This window comes from Eucyclogobius newberryi, unplaced genomic scaffold (genome assembly GCF_026437365.1).
Source record: "Eucyclogobius newberryi isolate DKJ021-1_F unplaced genomic scaffold, fEucNew1.0.hap1 SCAF_11, whole genome shotgun sequence".
Classification (NCBI taxonomy): Eukaryota; Metazoa; Chordata; class Actinopteri; order Gobiiformes; family Gobiidae; genus Eucyclogobius; species Eucyclogobius newberryi.
Window position 1 is genome coordinate 33,118,995 of NW_027315735.1, and position 19,789 is coordinate 33,138,783.

At 42.4% G+C, this 19,789-nt stretch overlaps 1 protein-coding gene across 2 annotated transcripts; it reads left to right on the plus strand.

The window, feature by feature from the left end:
- The first annotated feature begins 1,693 nt into the window (after window positions 1-1,693).
- irf2b (interferon regulatory factor 2b) lies at window positions 1,694-18,216 on the plus strand. 2 transcript variants are annotated; one of them, XM_072439989.1, is made up of 9 exons: window positions 1,694-1,923; window positions 5,487-5,579; window positions 6,609-6,708; window positions 9,236-9,412; window positions 10,471-10,514; window positions 11,039-11,153; window positions 11,539-11,691; window positions 15,241-15,284; window positions 17,915-18,216. In XM_072439989.1, the coding sequence occupies exons 2-9, from the start codon at window positions 5,493-5,495 to the stop codon at window positions 18,212-18,214; spliced, it is 1,020 nt and encodes a 339-aa protein (XP_072296090.1). In that variant the 5' UTR covers window positions 1,694-1,923; window positions 5,487-5,492; the 3' UTR covers window positions 18,215-18,216. The 2 variants fall into 2 exon arrangements, with proteins under 2 accessions (XP_072296090.1, XP_072296091.1); XM_072439990.1 differs by having other exon boundaries at window positions 1,695-1,923; window positions 11,039-11,144.
- The last annotated feature ends 1,573 nt before the right edge of the window (window positions 18,217-19,789 follow it).

A 19,789-nucleotide genomic window follows, 5' to 3' on the forward strand; every position in this document is an offset into this window, starting at 1 on the left:
ATTATTTATTTTATTATTTGACATTTTTTCACAAGAATTCGGGTCAGTTTGTGCTTCAAACCCACAAATACAATTAAAAAAATCCCTAAACTTAAAAAAAAAAAAAAGAATAAGACTTGTATATGGATTCTGCCTGGACATTTGTGCGTATTTTTGCTGTATAACGGTTGGATACAGGGAAAAAAAGACACACAGACAAAAAAATGAAACCTTTACAGAGTATTCAGAGTAGTATTCAGAGTAGGGGAGTATTCAGAGTAGTATTCAGAGTAGGGGAGTATTCAGAGTAGTATTCAGAGTAGGGGAGTATTCAGAGTAGTATTCAGAGTAGTATTCAGAGTAGGGGAGTATTCAGAGTAGTATTCAGAGTAGTATTCAGAGTAGGGGAGTATTCAGAGTAGTATTCAGAGTAGTATTCAGAGTAGGGAGAGTATTCAGAGTAGGGGAGTATTCAGAGTAGTATTCAGAGTAGTATTCAGAGTAGGGAGAGTATTCAGAGTAGGGAGAGTATTCAGAGTAGTATTCAGAGTAGGGAGAGTATTCAGAGTAGGGAGAGTATTCAGAGTAGTATTCAGAGTAGGGAGAGTATTCAGAGTAGGGGAGTATTCAGAGTAGTATTCAGAGTAGTATTCAGAGTAGGGAGAGTATTCAGAGTAGGGGAGTATTCAGAGTAGTATTCAGAGTAGTATTCAGAGTAGGAAGAGTATTCAGAGTAGGGGAGTATTCAGAGTAGTATTCAGAGTAGTATTCAGAGTAGGAAGAGTATTCAGAGTAGGGAGATCACAGTACGTCTGAAATACCTGCAGTTCGTCTACAGCAATGGCAGGACATGTCATACACACAGATCGATTCAGTGATAAGACAAACAAACAAACAAACAAACAAACAGACAAACAAACAAACAACAAACTCAGCAAAGAACAGAATTATCAAGGAACATTAAAAATACACGTTTGAAATTAAATCTACAGCAAATGCACACTTCAGATAGTGGTTTAAATGAGGAGTGAATAGTTTTAGATGAGTCGTTATTGTTTTTGTAGGAAAGTCGTCCTCCTACAGCAGATTTTAATCATTTTTCTTTTTCTTTGACTTCCATATGTTGTTTTATCATTGTTCATTGATTTTTTTGTGTGTGAATCCTGTTCATTGACAACGGGAATAAACGGTTTCTGATTCTTAATTTTTTGTTTACTTCTGCGTCTACTTTATTTAATCATTTTTATTTTTTTTATAAGTTATCTGTTTTTTATTGTTTACTTCTGTGCCTACTTATTTTTTTAAATCATTTTTATTTATTTATTTTTCATAAGTTATCTGTTTTTTATTGTTTACTTCTGTGCCTACTTTTCTTTGCAACAGTGGAATTTCCCCATTGTGGGACAAATAAAGGATCATCTTATCTTATTTTTTTTATTTTATAACTGCAATTGTATCAAGCCTCTTGCAATGTTATTGTTTATATCATTGTACATTTGAAATTAAAAAAGAAAAGAAAAAGGTTTTATTTTTCACCCGGCGCAGAGTGAGCCCTCCTCTCTTCCATTTACGTGCTGTGTTCCCTCGGCACGCTCCGCCCTCCCCTCTCGGCCTCGCGCTCGGGCTTCTCCGCCAGCCGCTCGGCAGTTTCCGGCGCGCGCGCGGAGCACACACACGGTCGGGCACAGTCGGGACTCGGCCGGGAGGGGGATTTCCACCGCGGGCCTCGCACACACACACACACACACACACACACTTCCCCCCCCTGGATCCGCGCCGCCGCCGCCGCCGCTGTTTTGCTTTCGCTCTGGACCTCGAAACGGAAAAAGACGCCCGTGCACTTCCATTCCCACGCTCGGAAACTACACGCGAGCGAAGTTGTCCCAGTTCGGCGCGCGATCGGCGGCGTGACAGCGGGATTTAGCCTCTCCGAAGCTAACGCAGGTACCAATTTCCGCGTTTGTTATGGTCGTCACAGAGCTGCTGCTGCGGCCACACGGCGGACGCGGGCGGCGCAAGCGAAAGTAAAGGCTCCGTCGCGTTCGCCTCGGCTCGTTTTACGCATTTATTTTCACTTTTGACTTCGTTGTTGTGGCTGTCGTCGGGAGGCGGCGGGCTGGAACTTTGAGCGCTAGCATTGCCCTCCTCTCTTCCCCCCGGAAAAGGAAAAAAAAAGTGCAATAGTTCGCGCTCGGGTCGGGAATCGAACCCGCGGTTGTTGTTTTTTTTTTGACACGCGATCGTCCGAACTGCGCGTTTTGCCGAATTTACGTGAGGACGAAATGGACTGCGAGGTAAGAATTAAAGTCGAGCCGATTGCGTTCGTTCAGCACGTAAAGTTGTGCAATAGATGTTTCCGTTTTAACGCACTTTTGATTATTTTGTATCTTTTTTGGTGAGTTTTAGCCCGTTTTTGCAGAGCTGGGTTCGGTCAGTTTCCTGGTTTTGCTGTCAAAGGGGAATTTGCCATGAGGTGGAGGAAGCTGGTGTGTTTTGGGCTCTGTTCAGGGAAGTGTTTTTAGAGATAAACCGTGACAGATTAACTGTAACTGCCGACAATAACCTGTCCTGCGGTGTTACGTCACATTCCTGCGTTTCCCCGTGACAACAATGGCTCTACCGCAGGTGCTTGGAAGTCAGAGGTGCAGCACTTTTGACCCATAAAGTCGTCAAATGCATGTCTCAAAACGACAAAAAACATACGTAGCCTGTGCGCATTGTACCGTAAATAACTTGTGTTTTGTGCATATTACAAGTAAATCTTAACAAACCTCTGAAAAAAGTAGAAGTATAAAGCATTATGACTGTATAACAATGCAAGTGCAGGGTCCGATGTCGCATTAAACGTCTCTAATCTTGCGTTTATTTCAGTCCCGGCTGTTTTTACCGTTCAAAAGTACTTGATGTGCTGTGGAACGTCGCTGTAAACACTTTGCATATTCTTTATGTCAGTCAGTCCCGCTGTTCTCCCTTTGCATGTTGTGTTTTTCCTCCCTCGTCGGCCGCTTCCCCCGACCTTTCACCTTTAAGACGAAATCGGGCCTCGGTCGAACGTCGGGCGCCGGGCGAAGGGACCCGACCGCTTTACGAAACCGGCACGTCGCGGGGGAAGTGTCGTGGCGTCATCGTCGGACGGCTTCATCCTCCACATTTCGTCCAGTCAATGCGATCGCACGGGCGGTTTCTCATCCGCCGCAGCTTTTTTTTAACAACATTATGCAGACTACAGCGTAATGCATGTTTGTAGAAGTAGAAATACCGTATTTTCTGGAGTATAAGTCGCCAAATATGCATAATAGAGAAGAAAAATACATATATAAGTTGCACTGGAGTATGAAATGCGGTTGCAAGTGTGAAAATAACAAATATCACATATAAGTCGCTCCGGAGTATAAGTATATAAGTATAAATATAAGTATAAGTCACACCCCGACCAAAACGATGAAAAAAGGTGCCACTTATAGTCCGGAAAATACGGTAGTGCGGATTGAAAACAGGGAAAAGTGGTGGTTGTTTGCGTTTTGTGTGCGTGTCGCTGATTAATCGCGTCGGAAGTAGTTACGTTTGCTTTGCCGTCACGTAACCAGGAGTTTGCCGGTTTGAATCCCGCTCCAGTGAATTCATATCTTGTGTCTTTTTCAGCTGAGACGCTTGCAAAGCCGTGGACGTTTTTCCTGCAGCAGCAGCAGCAGCAGCGCAAAAAAACGCATCAAAAACATCAAAAACAGTACGAAATGAACCGTGTTTCGAGAAAATATGGGTTTTACATTTTCGACACGTCCAGGGGAATTAGCGAATCGACTGAAATAGGCCTTTAAGCGGACGAACTGATAAAATAATCACTCATTATGCGTTTTGAACTGGTCTAAACTACAGTGTCAGCAGTTTTTGTGCAGAATACACGACAATACAGCGCGGTACGTCAAAAAACTGCAGCTTTTTAATCCATTCGAGTTGCAATTTCGATTCTATTGTGATTATTCTTGCTTATTCTTCAGTTTGTCACGCGTCGCCTACAATTAAGGAGTTACATAAAGACGTTAATTGTTCGTGCCACATTTGATACAACCATATTTATATAATCTGCATTTTATCACCAGATTGTGCTGAAAAGAGCTTCTCATCACAATAAGAAAGTATTTTGTGTCTTTTGTAAGTCGCCGACAGCCATTTTAATGTCAATCGCAGTTATTCTGGCCATGACAAGCGCGACTGCACATTTGAATATCGCCCCGTGTCTACTGCAGTAAATAAACGGCATACTCTGGGATAAAATCTCCTTCTCGGGCAAAAGTAACACAAATATTTAGATAGTGAAGGAGCCGTTTCTGCTGCAGTTCCTCTCCCACCGCCCCAAACGCTCCTGTATTCACGGAAACACGAATACATATGTGTACCGGCTTCACTCTACTGCACTCTATTACGTGAATGAGTCCTGAGTGTTTGCCCTGAACGCAGCCCGAGCGTTATCGCAAAACAAAGGTCGGCCATGTTTTACTACTTCACCACGAGCTTATCTTTACGGCCGCAGACGGCATTTCAAAACGAGCTGCTGCTTTGCAAAATCTGTCAAAGCGTTTTTTGTTTGTTTTCTGAGTGGCTTTTGGAGAGACGTCCCGTGTCGCGCTTGAGAATCTGATTTTTTAGGCGTTTTTTTTTTTATCATTTCGTAGCATTAATAATACTTTTCACTCACTCAAAACGTCATCAAAACACACAGTTCACGAAAGTCAATCAAAGAGAAAATACAAGTACAGGTTATTTACCAAAACTATGAATGCAGTACGTTTTCAAATGAGTTGGGGAATCTGCCACAAGTTACCGTATTTTCCGGACTATAAATGGCACCTTTTTTCATAGTTTTGGTCGGGGTGTGACTTATACTTATGTTTATACTTATATACTACTCCGGAGCGACTTGTATGCGATATTATTTGTTACTTTCACACTTGCAACTGCATTTCATACTCCAGTGCGACTTATATATGTTTTTTTCTTCTCTATTATGCATTTTTTGGCTGGTGCGACTTATACACCGGTGCGACTTATACTATGGAAAATACGGTTCCTATTTGTTCTCTCTTTCCTTCCACTAAATCTCTTAATGCATAATCTTTAAAAAAAAAATCTCGTCGAGTTGTTTGTCTTTTCCGCGTCGCCGCACGTTAGAGTCATTTTCACTCCGACCCAGCGTGAGGAAGTGAAACCTGACAGCGCCGCGCCTCTTTCGGGGTAAAAGACACATGACGTGCGCGCAGCAGGTGAAGAGCGCTAACCACCGAGCCGCTGCCAAGTCCACCATCGTCTCACGTTATCACGCCGTCGGTGAAAGTCTGCCGCTTATTTGCCGGGGAATAAAATGTACATATCGACTCATTTCATCTCCGAAAAAACAAGTCATCCGTCCGTTTGCGCTCGGACGCCGCCGTCGCATAAGCATCATACGCACACAATCATGTACGCGTGATCCTATTTTAAGACGCGTTTGGTGTTTTGTCTCTGTCCAGGACACGATGCCAGTGGAGCGGATGAGGATGAGGCCGTGGCTCGAAGAACAGATCGACTCCTGTCAGATTCCTGGACTCAGATGGGTCAATAAAGTCAGTATTTAACAAAAAAAAAACAAATCAATAAAATCATTAGTCAATCATTATTCATCTTTGCCTTGTGCGTGACTGATTTAATGGCCTGTTTATTAGGGCTGTTCTGAAATGCAGGGCAGTTTGTTTCTCCAATGCCTTAATGCGGACCAGGCTTTTAGATGGGATTTGAAAACACCCCATCTCTGCAGCCAATCGGAGCCAAGCACACATATTTCGTCGACCAATCGGCGCTCAGCATGCAAATTTTCACTTGTAAACAGTAAGCTGTAATGGCGGACTATTGTCGAATGCTTCTCGGCCTGATTTAATGATTATATTCCTTTTTTCCCCTAAGATTTATTAATAAAATGGCCGTCCCTGCTCTCGAAAATGCACATTTTAAAATACCCCGTCCAAAATACGGGAAGACAGGTCTATCTAAAAGCCTGATGCGGACGATTAAAAACCCTTTTATGTTGCGTTATTTGTGCATTTCGGGCGGTGAATAAAGGCTGCACCGCTCGCTTCAGGGCGGGGCAAGGGCAACTTTGCACTGAGAATACAAACCTGTTCACATCCCCGTGACGATGAGCCACTTTGGTGAAATTGTCATCTCGTTACGTTTTAATCCAGCTGTCGCACCTTTTTACCCGCTCACTCCTCTCGTTGGTGATTGACAGCCGGGGTTAACCAATCACAGTGAAGCCTGAGCTGTCAGAAGGTCACACACGGCTTCGGGGTTTGGACACGCATGTTTAAAAAGACTGCAACTGTACAATATTCATTAAAAGACGATGAAAAACAAACTTCATCGCGTGGTATTGAGCCTGTGAGGAAGAGGAGCACGAGAGTTATGAAAGATACAGTAAAAAGCAGTATAAAACGCACTTACATTAGTGTTTGAGTTGACAGTTACAGCCCCTTCCTCCTCTACACGGAACGTTAAAACCAACACGCTCAGGTTGCAGAGGTCAGATGCAGAGGACAAATGACCGTGCAGGGGCGAAGAACTTGTCTTCAGGTTTTGATTTGTCTTATTTTTTGCAGGAGAAGCGAATATTCCAGATCCCGTGGATGCACGCGGCTCGTCACGGCTGGGATTTGGAGAAAGACGCTCCTCTGTTCATGAGATGGGCCATTCACACAGGTACGGTTCTCCACACGGGTACGGTTCTCCACACTCCACACGGCTACGGTTCTCCACACGGCTACGGTTCTCTACACAGATACCGCTTCTCCGCACGGATACCGCTTCTCCCCAGGGTTGCGGTTCTCTGCACAGGTACCAGTTCTCCGCACTGGTACCAGTTCACTGCAGGGATAGGGTAAAGGCCGGTACTGTTCCATACGTTAGCATGTTAGCCTCCAGACAAGACAAAGTGGTGTTTTTCACAAGCGCTCGAGTGAAAAACAGAGGGAAAAGTTCCTCGACAAGAGTAGAAGTGTTTTGTGTTGTTGCTCCATGTAGTGATCAGTGGCAAAACTGGCACAAAAGCAAATAATCAGGAAGTAAATATCGCTTAATGGTGGACAAAAAATGCATTAAAATATATTTTTTAAAATATATTTATTTATTTTCCTCTTTTTGTTTTGTGTTTTTTGTTTCATTTAAAAAAAAATATGAATAAAGAAATGCTAGTTTTGAACATGGCATCTGACACCTGGACTACAGCTGGAAACTAGCTAAACTACAGCTAACACTGGCACATTTACATAAAGGTGTATTAATATGCACCATATGATATAATATGTCCCAGGTCAAAGAAACAAAAAAACTAAAACATTGATAGTGAAAGTGTTGCTGTTCACCGTGCACTTTGTGAACATTTGAGAGTGAAATATGAACTTTCTAAACTAATACAAGTATCAGGCGCATTTCAGAACATGTTTGCAAAGCTCTAAACTACAGGGTTTTCAGGTCAAAGGACAGTCATGAGTAGATGTGTGATTTTGTAGCTGTAAGAGGACTTTGAAGTAAATATTTGCAGTTTGTTGGGATAAAACACACACACACACACACAGACACATACATATACACAGACACACAGATACACATACACACACACACACAATAACACAATTACATGGAGGGAAAAAAACAGTTTTGCAGAACCTCACAGTTTCACTTTCCTTTCCTGTTAAGTTCGGTTTTATTTCTGCAGAAACGACACTTTCACATCGCATCAGAAAGAAAAGGCTCTGCACAAACCCGACTGTTGCACTTGAAAATGAAAGTTTAGGCTCAGGCACTGTCCTGAACGCCTACGCACTTGCATACTTGTACTCTAAATACACTTCAAGGAACTGAGCTTGAGTCATTTAAATACTCTGTGATTGTGTAATTGCTCATGAAACACTGGGATAGCTTCAGTGCGCTGTACGTGTCATTATACTGTCGACACAATGAGCTTGGACTCGTTTAACAGACGGCTTCTATCTCTGCGATATGTTTTTCAAATCAAATCCAGATGTTTTGTCCTCGTTTTTGGTTCATTTCTCTGCAATCGCTGGGCTCCTTTCACATTTAACAAACAGCCAGAGTTACAAAACACGTGGCACTTATGGCCGTGTTATGATGATAAACGGCATTAACAGAATGTGTTTATGACTGAGTTGTACTGCAGGAATGACACGTCCCAGGCGAGGCTGTTGTTTTACTGTCGTTCCACTCATAATGCATGAGTTGTACATTAAAAAATCAATAGCATTTGCGAGTGGCGGTGTGCGAAGAGTGTGCCGTTCATGCCACAACGAGCCCGGCAGAGTGAGCTTAGTGTCTTTATAAAGTAATGTTCAAACATGAGTCGGCACAAATGATGAAGAGGATCAGGAGGTGGTGACATTCTTCAAACACACGTGAAAAGGCCTTAAACCACAAGATTAAGACACTTGGACAGGACTAAATGGGACTTGACTATTGGGCTCATTGTGCCTTCATTTTAATTGTCATTATTTGTCATTATTTTTTCTTCATCTTTATTTTCTTCTTCTCTTTTTCCTTTATCTTCCTATTTTTCTTCTTATTATTCTTAATCTTCTTTTTCTTATTCATATTTTTCTTCTTTTTCTTCTTTATATTTTTCTTCTTTTTCTTATTCATATTTTTCTTCTTTTTCTTCTTTATATTTTTCTTCTTTTTCTTATTAATATTTATTTTTTTCTTATTTTAATTTTATTTATCTTGCTCTCTTGTCTCGTTCCATTTTTGTATTGTATGTATGTATGTATGTAATGTATGTATGTATATATATATATATATATATGTATATATATATATATATATGTATATATATATATATATATATATATATATATATATATATATATATATATATATATATATATATGGAGTTATGTAGATATGGAGTTATGTAGATTTTCTGTTTGTTTATTTCTTTCAAAAACATATAGAGTTATAAAAGTCACTTTCCTCTGCTTGTCTGGTCTGTCACTGTGCAATATCTTTAACGTGCAATCCTCCTGTCTAATAAATACATACAATCTCAATTATTACGACAAAAACCACAAAGGCACAGAACGATGGACGCACAACACTGCTGCCCGTTGACCGCCCGTTGACCGCTCGTTGTCCGCCCGTTGACCGCTCGTTGTCCGCCCGTTGACCGCTCGTTGTCCGCCCGTTGACCGCTCGTCTCTCTCGTTCTTCCGTTCAGGTAAATTCCGGCCCGGGCTGGATCGTCCCGACCCAAAGACGTGGAAGGCAAATTTCCGATGCGCCATGAACAGTTTACCGGACATCGAGGAGGTGAAGGACAAGAGCATCAAGAAGGGAACCAACGCCTTTAGAGTTTATAAAATGCTGTCGTCGACGGAGCGAAGCATGAGGAAAGGTGAGACAAAGGCGGTCGAGTGTCGTTGTGGTGACGAGATGCAGAGGATGTTATATCAGTCTAACAGAGATGTGTTTAAACGTGTCAGGTGAATACAAAAAGTGACTGTAAAACTATCCAAAAAGTGCAGAAATATCATATTGTTCTTTTACTTGGAGGTTTACACCGTCTTTTTTCCTTTTTCACTTTTAATTATCTCGTCTTGCACCATTTACTACGAAACGATATGTAGATCTTTACAGTCTAATGTAGATCTTTACAGTCTAATACAGATCTTTACAGTCTAATGCAGATCTTTACAGTCTAATGCAGATCTTTACCGTTTAATACAGATCTTTACCGTTTAATACAGATCTTTACAGTCTAATGCAGATCTTTACAGTCTAATGCAGATCTTTACAGTCTAATACAGATGCAGATCTTTACAGTCTAATGCAGATCTTTACAGTCTAATACATATCTTTACAGTCTTTACAGTCTTTACAGTCTTTACAGTCTAATGCAGATCTTTACAGTCTAATGGAGATCTTTACAGTCTTATACAGATCTTTACAGTCTAATGCAGATCTTTACAGTCTAATGCAGATCTTTACAGTCTAATACAGATCTTTACAGTCTAATACATATCTTTACAGTCTAATGCAGATCTTTACAGTCTAATGCAGATCTTTACAGTCTTATACAGATCTTTACAGTCTAATGCAGATCTTTACAGTCTAATACAGATCTTTACAGTCTAATACATATCTTTACAGTCTAATACATATCTTTACAGTCTAATGGAGATCTTTACAGTCTTATACAGATCTTTACAGTCTAATGCAGATCTTTACAGTCTAATGCAGATCTTTACAGTCTAATGCAGATCTTTACAGTCTAATGCAGATCTTTACAGTCTAATGCAGATCTTTACAGTCTAATACAGATCTTTACAGTCTAATACAGATCTTTACAGTCTAATGCAGATCTTTACAGTCTAATGCGCCCCTAGTTCAGTATAAAGACATCTGCTTTCGATGTTACTATGGTTACTACAGCAATGTGTTTATGTGTTTCAGGAAAGAAGAGAATCGACAAAGAATTGAGGATAAAAAAAAGCAAAGTATGTTTTTTTCCCTTGGCACGTTTTTAATGTTTAGTTCTCTTTCCTCCCTGACCACTAGAGGGCGCGCTGAAAACATTGACTATTCCCTTCGTACATGTGCAGTGAATGTTCAGTGCTCTCAGCTCCGCCCTCTGGTTGTCAGGGAGGAAATAGAACCGTAGTTACAGTCGTAAGTTTCCTTGTCACTTAAAGGCACACTTTGTAACTTTTCTGGTGTCCACTGCCTGCTTTTGTCCATGAAAATGTTAATGCTCGGCCAGTAAAGCATTAAAATGTTTCTCTTGGATTTTAGCATTATCAGTGTTTTATAAGGCCAATACACCCTCGCCTCTCCACAGATCAGACCTGTGCTTGACCTGTAGGAGGCCCCTGCTTGTCTCCATGGTGACGGATACATTGAATGCCATACTGTGAAACACTTTAGGTGACGAGACGCGCCACGAGAAAAGTTACATGGAGCTTTTTACCTGGAAAATTCATCCAAATGTAAGAGTTCAAATGATATTCTCTCTGATTGGCAGGTGAGGTCAGCGCCGTTCAGATCAGAGGACGGCCCCGTCGATTACACCAAACCAGACCTGACCAGAGTCAAGCAGGAGTCCTCAGAAGAGACCGACAGTGCTGAAGGTGACACATGTAAGCCGATGTTTAGAGCGGGATCCAGGGTTTCAAAACCGCAAACCGCTAAATGTATCACACAAATTGTGCGGTTCAGTTGCTAAGCACAAACTAGAAGGATTGATAATGAAATAAATCATATAAATACAAAATTGGACCTTCCCAGAATAATTTTAGAATGGTTTTGATGTGAGAACACGTTTTTAAATTAAAAAAAGACTATATTCTGTTGCCAATTTCAAAATCTAGTAAAGAAATTGGTGTAAAACCTGTTCCATTGTCGCAAAATCAAGTTGAAATTTCCGCATTATGCCAGTGCCGGTTGGAAGAATGTGCCCATCCGCTCTCCTCGGCTGAATTCATATCCTTTAGCCGTTATTTAACTTACGTTCCGTGTGCGCAGCGCTGCAGAACGCGGCCGAGGAGCACATGGTGTCGTCGGAGCAGTTGCCGTTCGTGTGTCAGACGGTGGAAGTGACGACGGAAAACTCGGAGGAGCAGACGGTTTCCTCGTCCCACTCTTACCCGCTGCAGATCTCGCCCGTCTCCTCATACGGTCAGTGCAGGATTATTTAAAAAAAGAGGCTGATTTGTACAGTTTCCGGACGCCAAGGCTGATATTGCTGGGACCAAACCAGAACGTAAACCTGGACTGGATCTTGTCTCGCGTCTGCCGCCACGACTGTAGCTACATCGCGGCTCATCTCGGTCACTCGTGCATCACCGCGTTCACATAACACGCCCCCAGACTCATCACAGGAGAAAAGAAAGTCAAATATGTACAGTTTGACTAAAGCCCGGACTCGCTTGCGCCTTCCCCGCGTGTCCGCAGCGACGTCCGACCCCGTTTTTCACCCACACTGACCTCATTTTGGGCACATATCTTTAAAACCCCCATTCACACGACATACCGTATTTTCCGGACTATAAGTCACACCTTTTTTCATAGTTTGGCTGGGGTGCAACTTATACTCCGGAGCGACTTGTATCTGATATTATTCGTTATTTTCACACTGGCAACCGCATTTGACATGAAAACCGCAGGAGGGCGCTCTAGGCTCCTATCAGCTCTTCCTCTACCTCCGGAGTTTGTGGAGTTGTTTAGAAGTGACACAGAGGAAGAAGAATTCAATGGATTTAGTGATTTGGGGTAAAACTGATGCTTTGATAAACTTGTTAGCATGTTCTTTATGCTATAGTTATCTGAATAACTGTTCATATGTTACGTGAACATACCAGACACTTACCACAGTTCTGTCTGTGCCTCATGTAGCTGAAGGTGTTAGCGTTAGCATACGTCATGTAGCTGAAGGTGTTAGCGTTAGCATACGTCATGTAGCTGAAGGTGTTAGCGTTAGCATACGTCATGTAGCTGAAGGTGTTAGCGTTAGCATACGTCATGTAGCTGAAGGTGTTGGCGTTAGCATACGTACACCTATTCACCCTGTTCTCTCATCTGTTATTATTTTAAACTGCATTTACAGATGAAATATCTGTTCTTGGTCTTGGATTTTATCAAATAAATGTCCCCAAAAATGCGACTTATACTCCAGTGTGACTTATATATGTTTTTTTCTTCTCTTTTATGCATTTTATGGCGACTTATACTCCGGAAAATAGGGTGCATTAGTTTTAAATTGCGTTTGAATACGCTCTTGTACTGTGAGGTGCAATACCAGCTCTTCTTTTATACAACGGCGCTCCTCTCTGCTTCACTTTATTGTCTGAAAACATTGTAAAAAAGTATGAACGTGAACAGTACTCGTGACGTAACGCAGACAAACTGGTTACGAGCCGCGGGTAAGCCTTTCACTCTCGAATTAAATCGTCCTTTCCTTTCTTTCACGGTTTAAAAATCCGGTAACCCAGATTCGTTGTGCTGCGCATCCTTCTCAAACCTGTAAATCGAACTTCAATCTAAACCCGCTCCTCCGGCCGGTCCGGTTTGGCGGCTCCACTCCTCGTCTCTCTGTTGTTTCGTGACTGTGAACTTACCTCTGCTTTTACTGCCACGACAACCACACAAACACTGCAACGAGGACGCGCCACAGCTAATACTACGGCTGTTGTTATTATCAAACCGTATTTTCCGGAGTATAAGTCACACTAGCCAAAAAATGCATAATAGAGAAGAAAAAAAACACATATAAGTCGCACTGGAGTATGAAATGCGATTGGAAGTGTGAAAATAACAAATAATATCACATATAAGTCGCTCCGGAGTATATAAGTATAAGTCGCACCCCGGCCAAAACTATGAAAAAAGGTGCAACTTATAGTCCAGAAAATACGGTACTTCAAAATCAAATGTATTAACAAAACACATCATTTATAGTGCTGGACAGGCAGTGATCCAGCAAAGCAAAACAACAAATTCAAACTAATAATACTGCTCATTGCTACTACTTTTACTGACGTCCGCATTTCTTTCATAAAACGTCAAATCGCTGCAGTTACATTGCGTTCTAATCTTCGCTCCTCCACGTTTCTTGCCCCGCCACATTCCATTCCAGCTCAGATGAAGAACAAAATGCAAATCTTCCTGAAAACAATCACGCGACACCAGCCCGAGCGTTGGGGGGGGGGGGGGGGGGGGGGGGAGTGTATTTTGTAGCCGTAGCAGCAGGAGGCCATCGTTTCAGAGGTTAAATTTGCCTTTTTAAATGTGAAAATGCAGTTGTTTTGTCCTGGTTTATGGTTCATATCTGCGTAATTACTTGGTGGTGCTACATGCAATTAAATCTGGCAAAAAGTTCACTGTCCTCTTTATTAGCTTAAGTTGTCAAAATGAATTATGGGGAATTCATTATTTCACAAAAGCGTTAAAACTGATTATTGCGTGTTGAAAATACGTTAAGATACAAGCTTAAAGTGGCAGGTTTTTGAACCCAGTCCCTGCTTTGATGGATAAAATGTGTGTATTTCACATAGATTTTGTGCAGAAACTGGTTTAACAAAGAAATACTGTTGCTAAAATGTATTTGGCTGTTACAAAATAGATAAAAGATTGCACATAACATTCTCACTGTCACAAAATGGTGTTATTGGTGGGTCTGTGAGGGGCCCTGTGATTCCCAGCCCTTTTGCACAACTATTGTGGACTTTCCCCCCAAAACTGTGAATGAAAACATCTAAACCAGTGACCTTGATTCAACATTAAGAGACTGGCTCAAAACTTTAGCAAAGCATTCTGTTTTGGTCCCGGTTTATTCAAGGCTTTGCCATGGTGTAGACCTGGTTTAGTCCTGTTTTAGTCCTGGTTTAGCCCTGGTTTAGCCCTGGTTTAGTCCTGGTTTAGCCCTGGTTTAGTCCTGGTTTAGTCCTGGTTTAGTCTTGGTTTAGTCTTGGTTTAGTCCTGGTTTAGTCCTGCTTTAGTCCTGGTGTAGTCCTGGTGTAGTCCTGGTTTATTCCTGCTTTAGTCCTGCTTTAGTCCTGCTGTAGTCCTGCTGTAGTCCTGCTGTAGTCCTGCTGTAGTCCTGGTTTAGTCCTGGTTTAGTCCTGGTTTAGTCCTGGTTTAGTCCTGGTTTAGTCTTGGTTTAGTCCTGGTTTAGTCCTGGTTTAGTCCTGCTTTAGTCCTGGTGTAGTCCTGGTTTATTCCTGCTTTAGTCCTGCTTTAGTCCTGCTTTAGTCCTGATTTAGTCCTGGTTTAGTCCTTCTTTAGTCCTGCTTAAGTCCTGTTTTAGACCTGGTTTAGTCCTGGTTTAGTCCTGGTTTAGTCCTGCTTCAGTCCTGCTTCAGTCCTGCTTCAGTCCTGCTTCAGTCCTGCTTTAGTCCTGCTTAAGTCCTGTTTTAGTCCTGGTTTAGACCTGGTTTAGTCCTGCTTCAGTCCTGCTTCAGTCCTGCTTCAGTCCTGCTTCAGTCCTGCTTCAGTCCTGCTTCAGTCCTGCTTTATCCCTGCTTTAGTCCTGCTTAAGTCCTGTTTTAGTCCTGTTTTAGTCCTGGTTTAGACCTGGTTTAGTCCTGCTTTAGCCCTGCTTCAGTCCTGCTTTAGCCCTGCTTCATTCTAACCGCCCCAGGATCCCCGTGTGACACCCTTGCTGCCTCATCATTCCCTCCGTGCTCTGTCAGTCCAAACCGCTCTAACTTCATGTTGTGTCCGTTACAGGCAGCGACACGGAGAGCGACACGGAGGAGGCCGACAAAGCCCCGGTGAGTCGCAGAAACAGTGCCATTATCGGACACGTCTGAGCCCGTTTCCCCTGTCGCTGAATCAGACTTTTGAAGCGCGTTCCTCGCTTCCTGTAGCGCCGCGAGTCACTGAGAAAAGGGGGAGGGCCGTACCAGGAAACAGAGTCAAACATTAACTGCAGCACATCGCCGTCATCTAGACAAACGGAGAAGGGGAAAGACGCTCTGACTCAGCCTCGCGCTTCAGTCGAGTACGGCGGCTCGCGCGCAACCTCACGATAACGCGCTCTTCGCCAACGCGCCGGGGTTTAGTTTATTTGCAGAGCGTGCGTGTCATTCTCGACGCGCTTGGCAGAACGAGGAAACGACGCGTCAAAGTCACAAAACAAACAGACACTCGACACTACACTTTCGCACACACGACCGGACCGCGCTTCTCTCGTTGAGGGGTTCGCGGCGAAACGAGGCCGTATCGCGTTTAAACGACATAATAAACGGAAATATCGTTATCGGTCCTGCTATTCTAAACGATCCTCATGAAGAGAAAACCGCGCGGGTCGATATCTCTGCTCTCGACGCATAACGTGTGATGGCGTATGTAAAGGTGTGCGGCGTGACCTCTCTACGCCCGCCACAGATCCGACCTGTATCTCGGCCTCACGTGTCTCCGTGGAGATAGTCGAGCGGCGTTAATGCGATGACGCGCCGGCGGAGCGAGGAATGACCACGAAAGGGATGTTTATTTACACTAAAACGACGACACTTTTAGTTTCCAGTGTTTGTCCAGGCGGAGTCGGTCTGAATGATGTTGTCGTGGACTGGGTCAAAGGTCACGGCGTCAAGAGTCACGCCAGTTCTTACAATCCAACCGTTTATTATGTGCAAAGAGAACTTGAAGAGTTTATTGGATATGTAACAGTTTTAGACCAAGTTATCGATCGTAACTCGGGTCAAATACGTTCTTGGTCAACTAAAGACGACTCTATCATCCGACCAAATGATATTTATTGTACTATAGGAATGATATAACATTTTAGAGTTATGATTATTGTGAGAAAAAACATCTGGATTTAACGATTATTCACGATTTTTGAGATGGTGAAATCTGTTCATTTTCTTTCCTTCTAATTGTCTGACGTGTCACTCACTGTTCCTCGAGTTTGTGACCGCAGTTACAAAACTGAACTCTGAAAGACAAAATCAAACCAAATGTGACAAAAACAGCCAAAAAAAAAAGCGTATTCACTTTTTGGACGATCGATAGAAATGAAAATACTTAATTTCGCTTCTAAAATTGTTCTGTTATGTTCTGGCTCTTTACGATTTTATTGCAACCCGAATAATCACGATTATCGATCAACCGAATGATCTCGACATCCCTTTTGCACCAGTAAAGGAGGTATTCACCTGTCTAAAAGAAAGAATAAAGTACCAAATCCGCATAATCCATAACAGAATAATGCATTTAATGAATTTAACTAAAACGGATAAGACGACGCTAAACGCACTTCGATACAGAACATATTACACTCCTGAAAGCCGATACTAAAATATGATGTTTTGTCGGGGCTGCATCCATTACGTGTAACTAGGCAACGATAAAAAACGTGCGTAGTCTGATCGTCATAGTCGTTGTCGTGACTATACAGACCTTTTTCAAACAAGGACTGTGGCATTATGAACTCAAAATCGTCAAAAAAGGCAAACGAAAGTCTGATTTTAATTATTAATACACGTTATTCGTAAATATTCTCCATCTAGAAGTCTTCGTTCACCACATTTCAACCTTTATTTGCTCGTACGATCGAAATAAACGACAAAATCTCACGTTTTATGCACTTGATGTGACGGCGGTGATAAAGTGGCAGCTGCTCACACCAGTCGTTCTGCACTTTATTAGAGTTACGATTATTGTGAGAAAAAACATCTGGATTTAACGATTATTCACGATTTTTGAGACGGTAAAATCTGTTCATTTTCTTTCCTTCTAATTGTCTGACGTGTCACTCACTGTTCCTCGAGTTTGTGACCGCAGTTACAAAACTGAACTCGACAACGACAAAATCAAACCAAATGTGACAAAAACAGCCAGAGAAAAAGCTCATTCACTTTTAGTTCTACTTTTTGGACGATCGATAGAAATGAAAATACTTAATTTCGCTTCTAAAATTGTCACGATTATTATGTTCTGGCTCTTTACGATTATATTGCAACCCGAATAATCATGATTATCGATCAACCGAATGATCTCGACATCCCTTTTGCACCAGTAAAGGAGGTATTCACCTGTCTAAAAGAAAGAATAAAGTACCAAATCCGCATAATCAATACTAAAATATGATGTTTTGTCGGGGCTGCATCCATTACGTGTAACTAGGCAACGGTGAAAAACGCTCGTAGTCTGATCGTCATAGTCGTTGTCGTGACTATACAGACCTTTTTCAAACAAGGACTGTGGCATTATGAACTCAAAATCGTCAAAAAAGGCAAACGAAAGTCTGATTCTAATTATTAATACACATCATTTGTAAATATTCTCCATCTAGAAGTCTTCTTTCACCACATTTCAACCTTTATTTGCTCGTACGATCGAAATAAACGACAAAATCTCCGCTCACACCAGTCGTTCTGCACTTTTTTTCCTTCCTCAGCCCACGTCCTTCCTCTCGCCGCAGCTCGCCGGCGCCCTCCTCAGGCCGCAGTACGCCTCGTCCGTCCTCCGGGTCCCGTCCTGCTCGCTGCCCGGCATGTCCACGTTCGTCAACGCCAACAAGCAGAACTTCCGCGTGACGAGCACCCGCGACCCGCAGCCGCTCATCAGCTACCACACCGACCCATGGACTCCCGCCTTTCCCCCCGGCGCCCTGGCAATGCCCGCCGGCCCCCCGGGACACGCCCACGAGATGAGGGCCAGCGTGATTAGGAAAACGTCCGACGTCACCACCTCCTGACCCCGAAAAAAAGCGAGGCGCGCTGCAAAAAAAAACCCCCGACACGGCCACGTTAGGTTAGAGACTAGCACTCGGATTCAGGACGTTTTCTCTTTATTTGAGTCGTTTCGATCGTTCTCTTTTTTTTAGGCTGGAGGTCGAGAGTTTTACACGATGAATTCATTAAAACTATAAAAACGAATCTAACTATTCGAACTCTAAAACACACACGGAAAGAGCTCTTTGTATCAGACAGTGGCATTATGAAAGCAAAATGCCCAAAAAGAATGAACTGTTTCTGATTTTCCTCAATAATTCACACAAAAAAACGCCTTCCGCCATCATATTTCAACCTTTATCTTGTTGAAAGTCTCAATGTGCAATAGAAATAATCATTTGACTTCTCGACCCATCCAAAAATATAACTTGACTTGTCGACTACTAAAAGAATCGTGAGTTGAAGCCTTAATATTAAAATGTCTTATCGATAATTCCCGATACAAAGCGCAGAAATTATTCTCCAAGTCGTGTCATTCCCAGTTTTATTTGACTTTGAAGTTGCACTACGTAACTTTCAGAGCCACACGCAGACGTCACCGCTTCGCTGCTCGGAACGATCCGCGCTTACCGTATTTTCCAGAGTATAAGTCGCTCTGGAGTATAAGTCGCGCCAGCCAAAAAATGCATAATACAGATGAAAAAAACGTATATAAGTTGCACTGGAGTATGAAATGCGGTTGCAAGTGTGAAAATAAATAATATCACATATAAGTATATAAGAATAAATATAAGTATAAGTCGCACACCGGCCAAAACTACGAAAAAAGGGTGCCACTTATAGTCCGGAAAATACGGTACTCAAGAACGCGCATTTGTATCGCTCAAAAATACCTCGAGCGCGTGTCCGTCTCCACAGATCTGACCCGTAACTGTGCCTGGTGGCGTCTCCGTAGTGACGGGCGAGGTCAGTGGGCGGGGCCAGACCCATCTTGACTTTCAACAGGGTTCAAAGACAATCCTCTTCCATTAAGCGTCGGGTTACGATCCGTCCCTTTTTTTGCACCCGGGACTGGGCAAACGTAATGCCATACTGCGGAACATACAAGCGAGTTATATGCACTTCAAAATAGACCAAAAATATTGAGAAACCAGAAAGAAAAAAGGTTGGAATATGTAGAGGAAAAAGAGTATAAAGGGCTCAAAACGAGATAGTTTTCCTGAATTCAGACCGACGTTGGACGGTGGTTGTTTTTTGCAGTGCGCACACGACGCGCTGCTGCTGTTGCATAGGAATCAAACTAACGAGGAAACCACACATTGTACTTTTATATTTTATTTTTCTAAGAGGAATCATGGACTGGACGACTCTGCTGATTTGACACAAAACCTGTCTTCTTCTCCTTCTTCTTCTTCTTCTTCTTCTTCTTCTTCTTCTTCTTCTTCTTCTTCTTCTTCTTCTTCTTCTTCTTCTTCTTCTTCTTCTTCTTCTTCTTCTTCTTCTTCTTCTTCTTCTTCTTCTTCTTCTTCTTCTTCTTCTTCTTCTTCTTCTTCTTCTTCTTCTTCTTCTTCTTCTTCTTCTTCTTCTTCTTCTTCTTC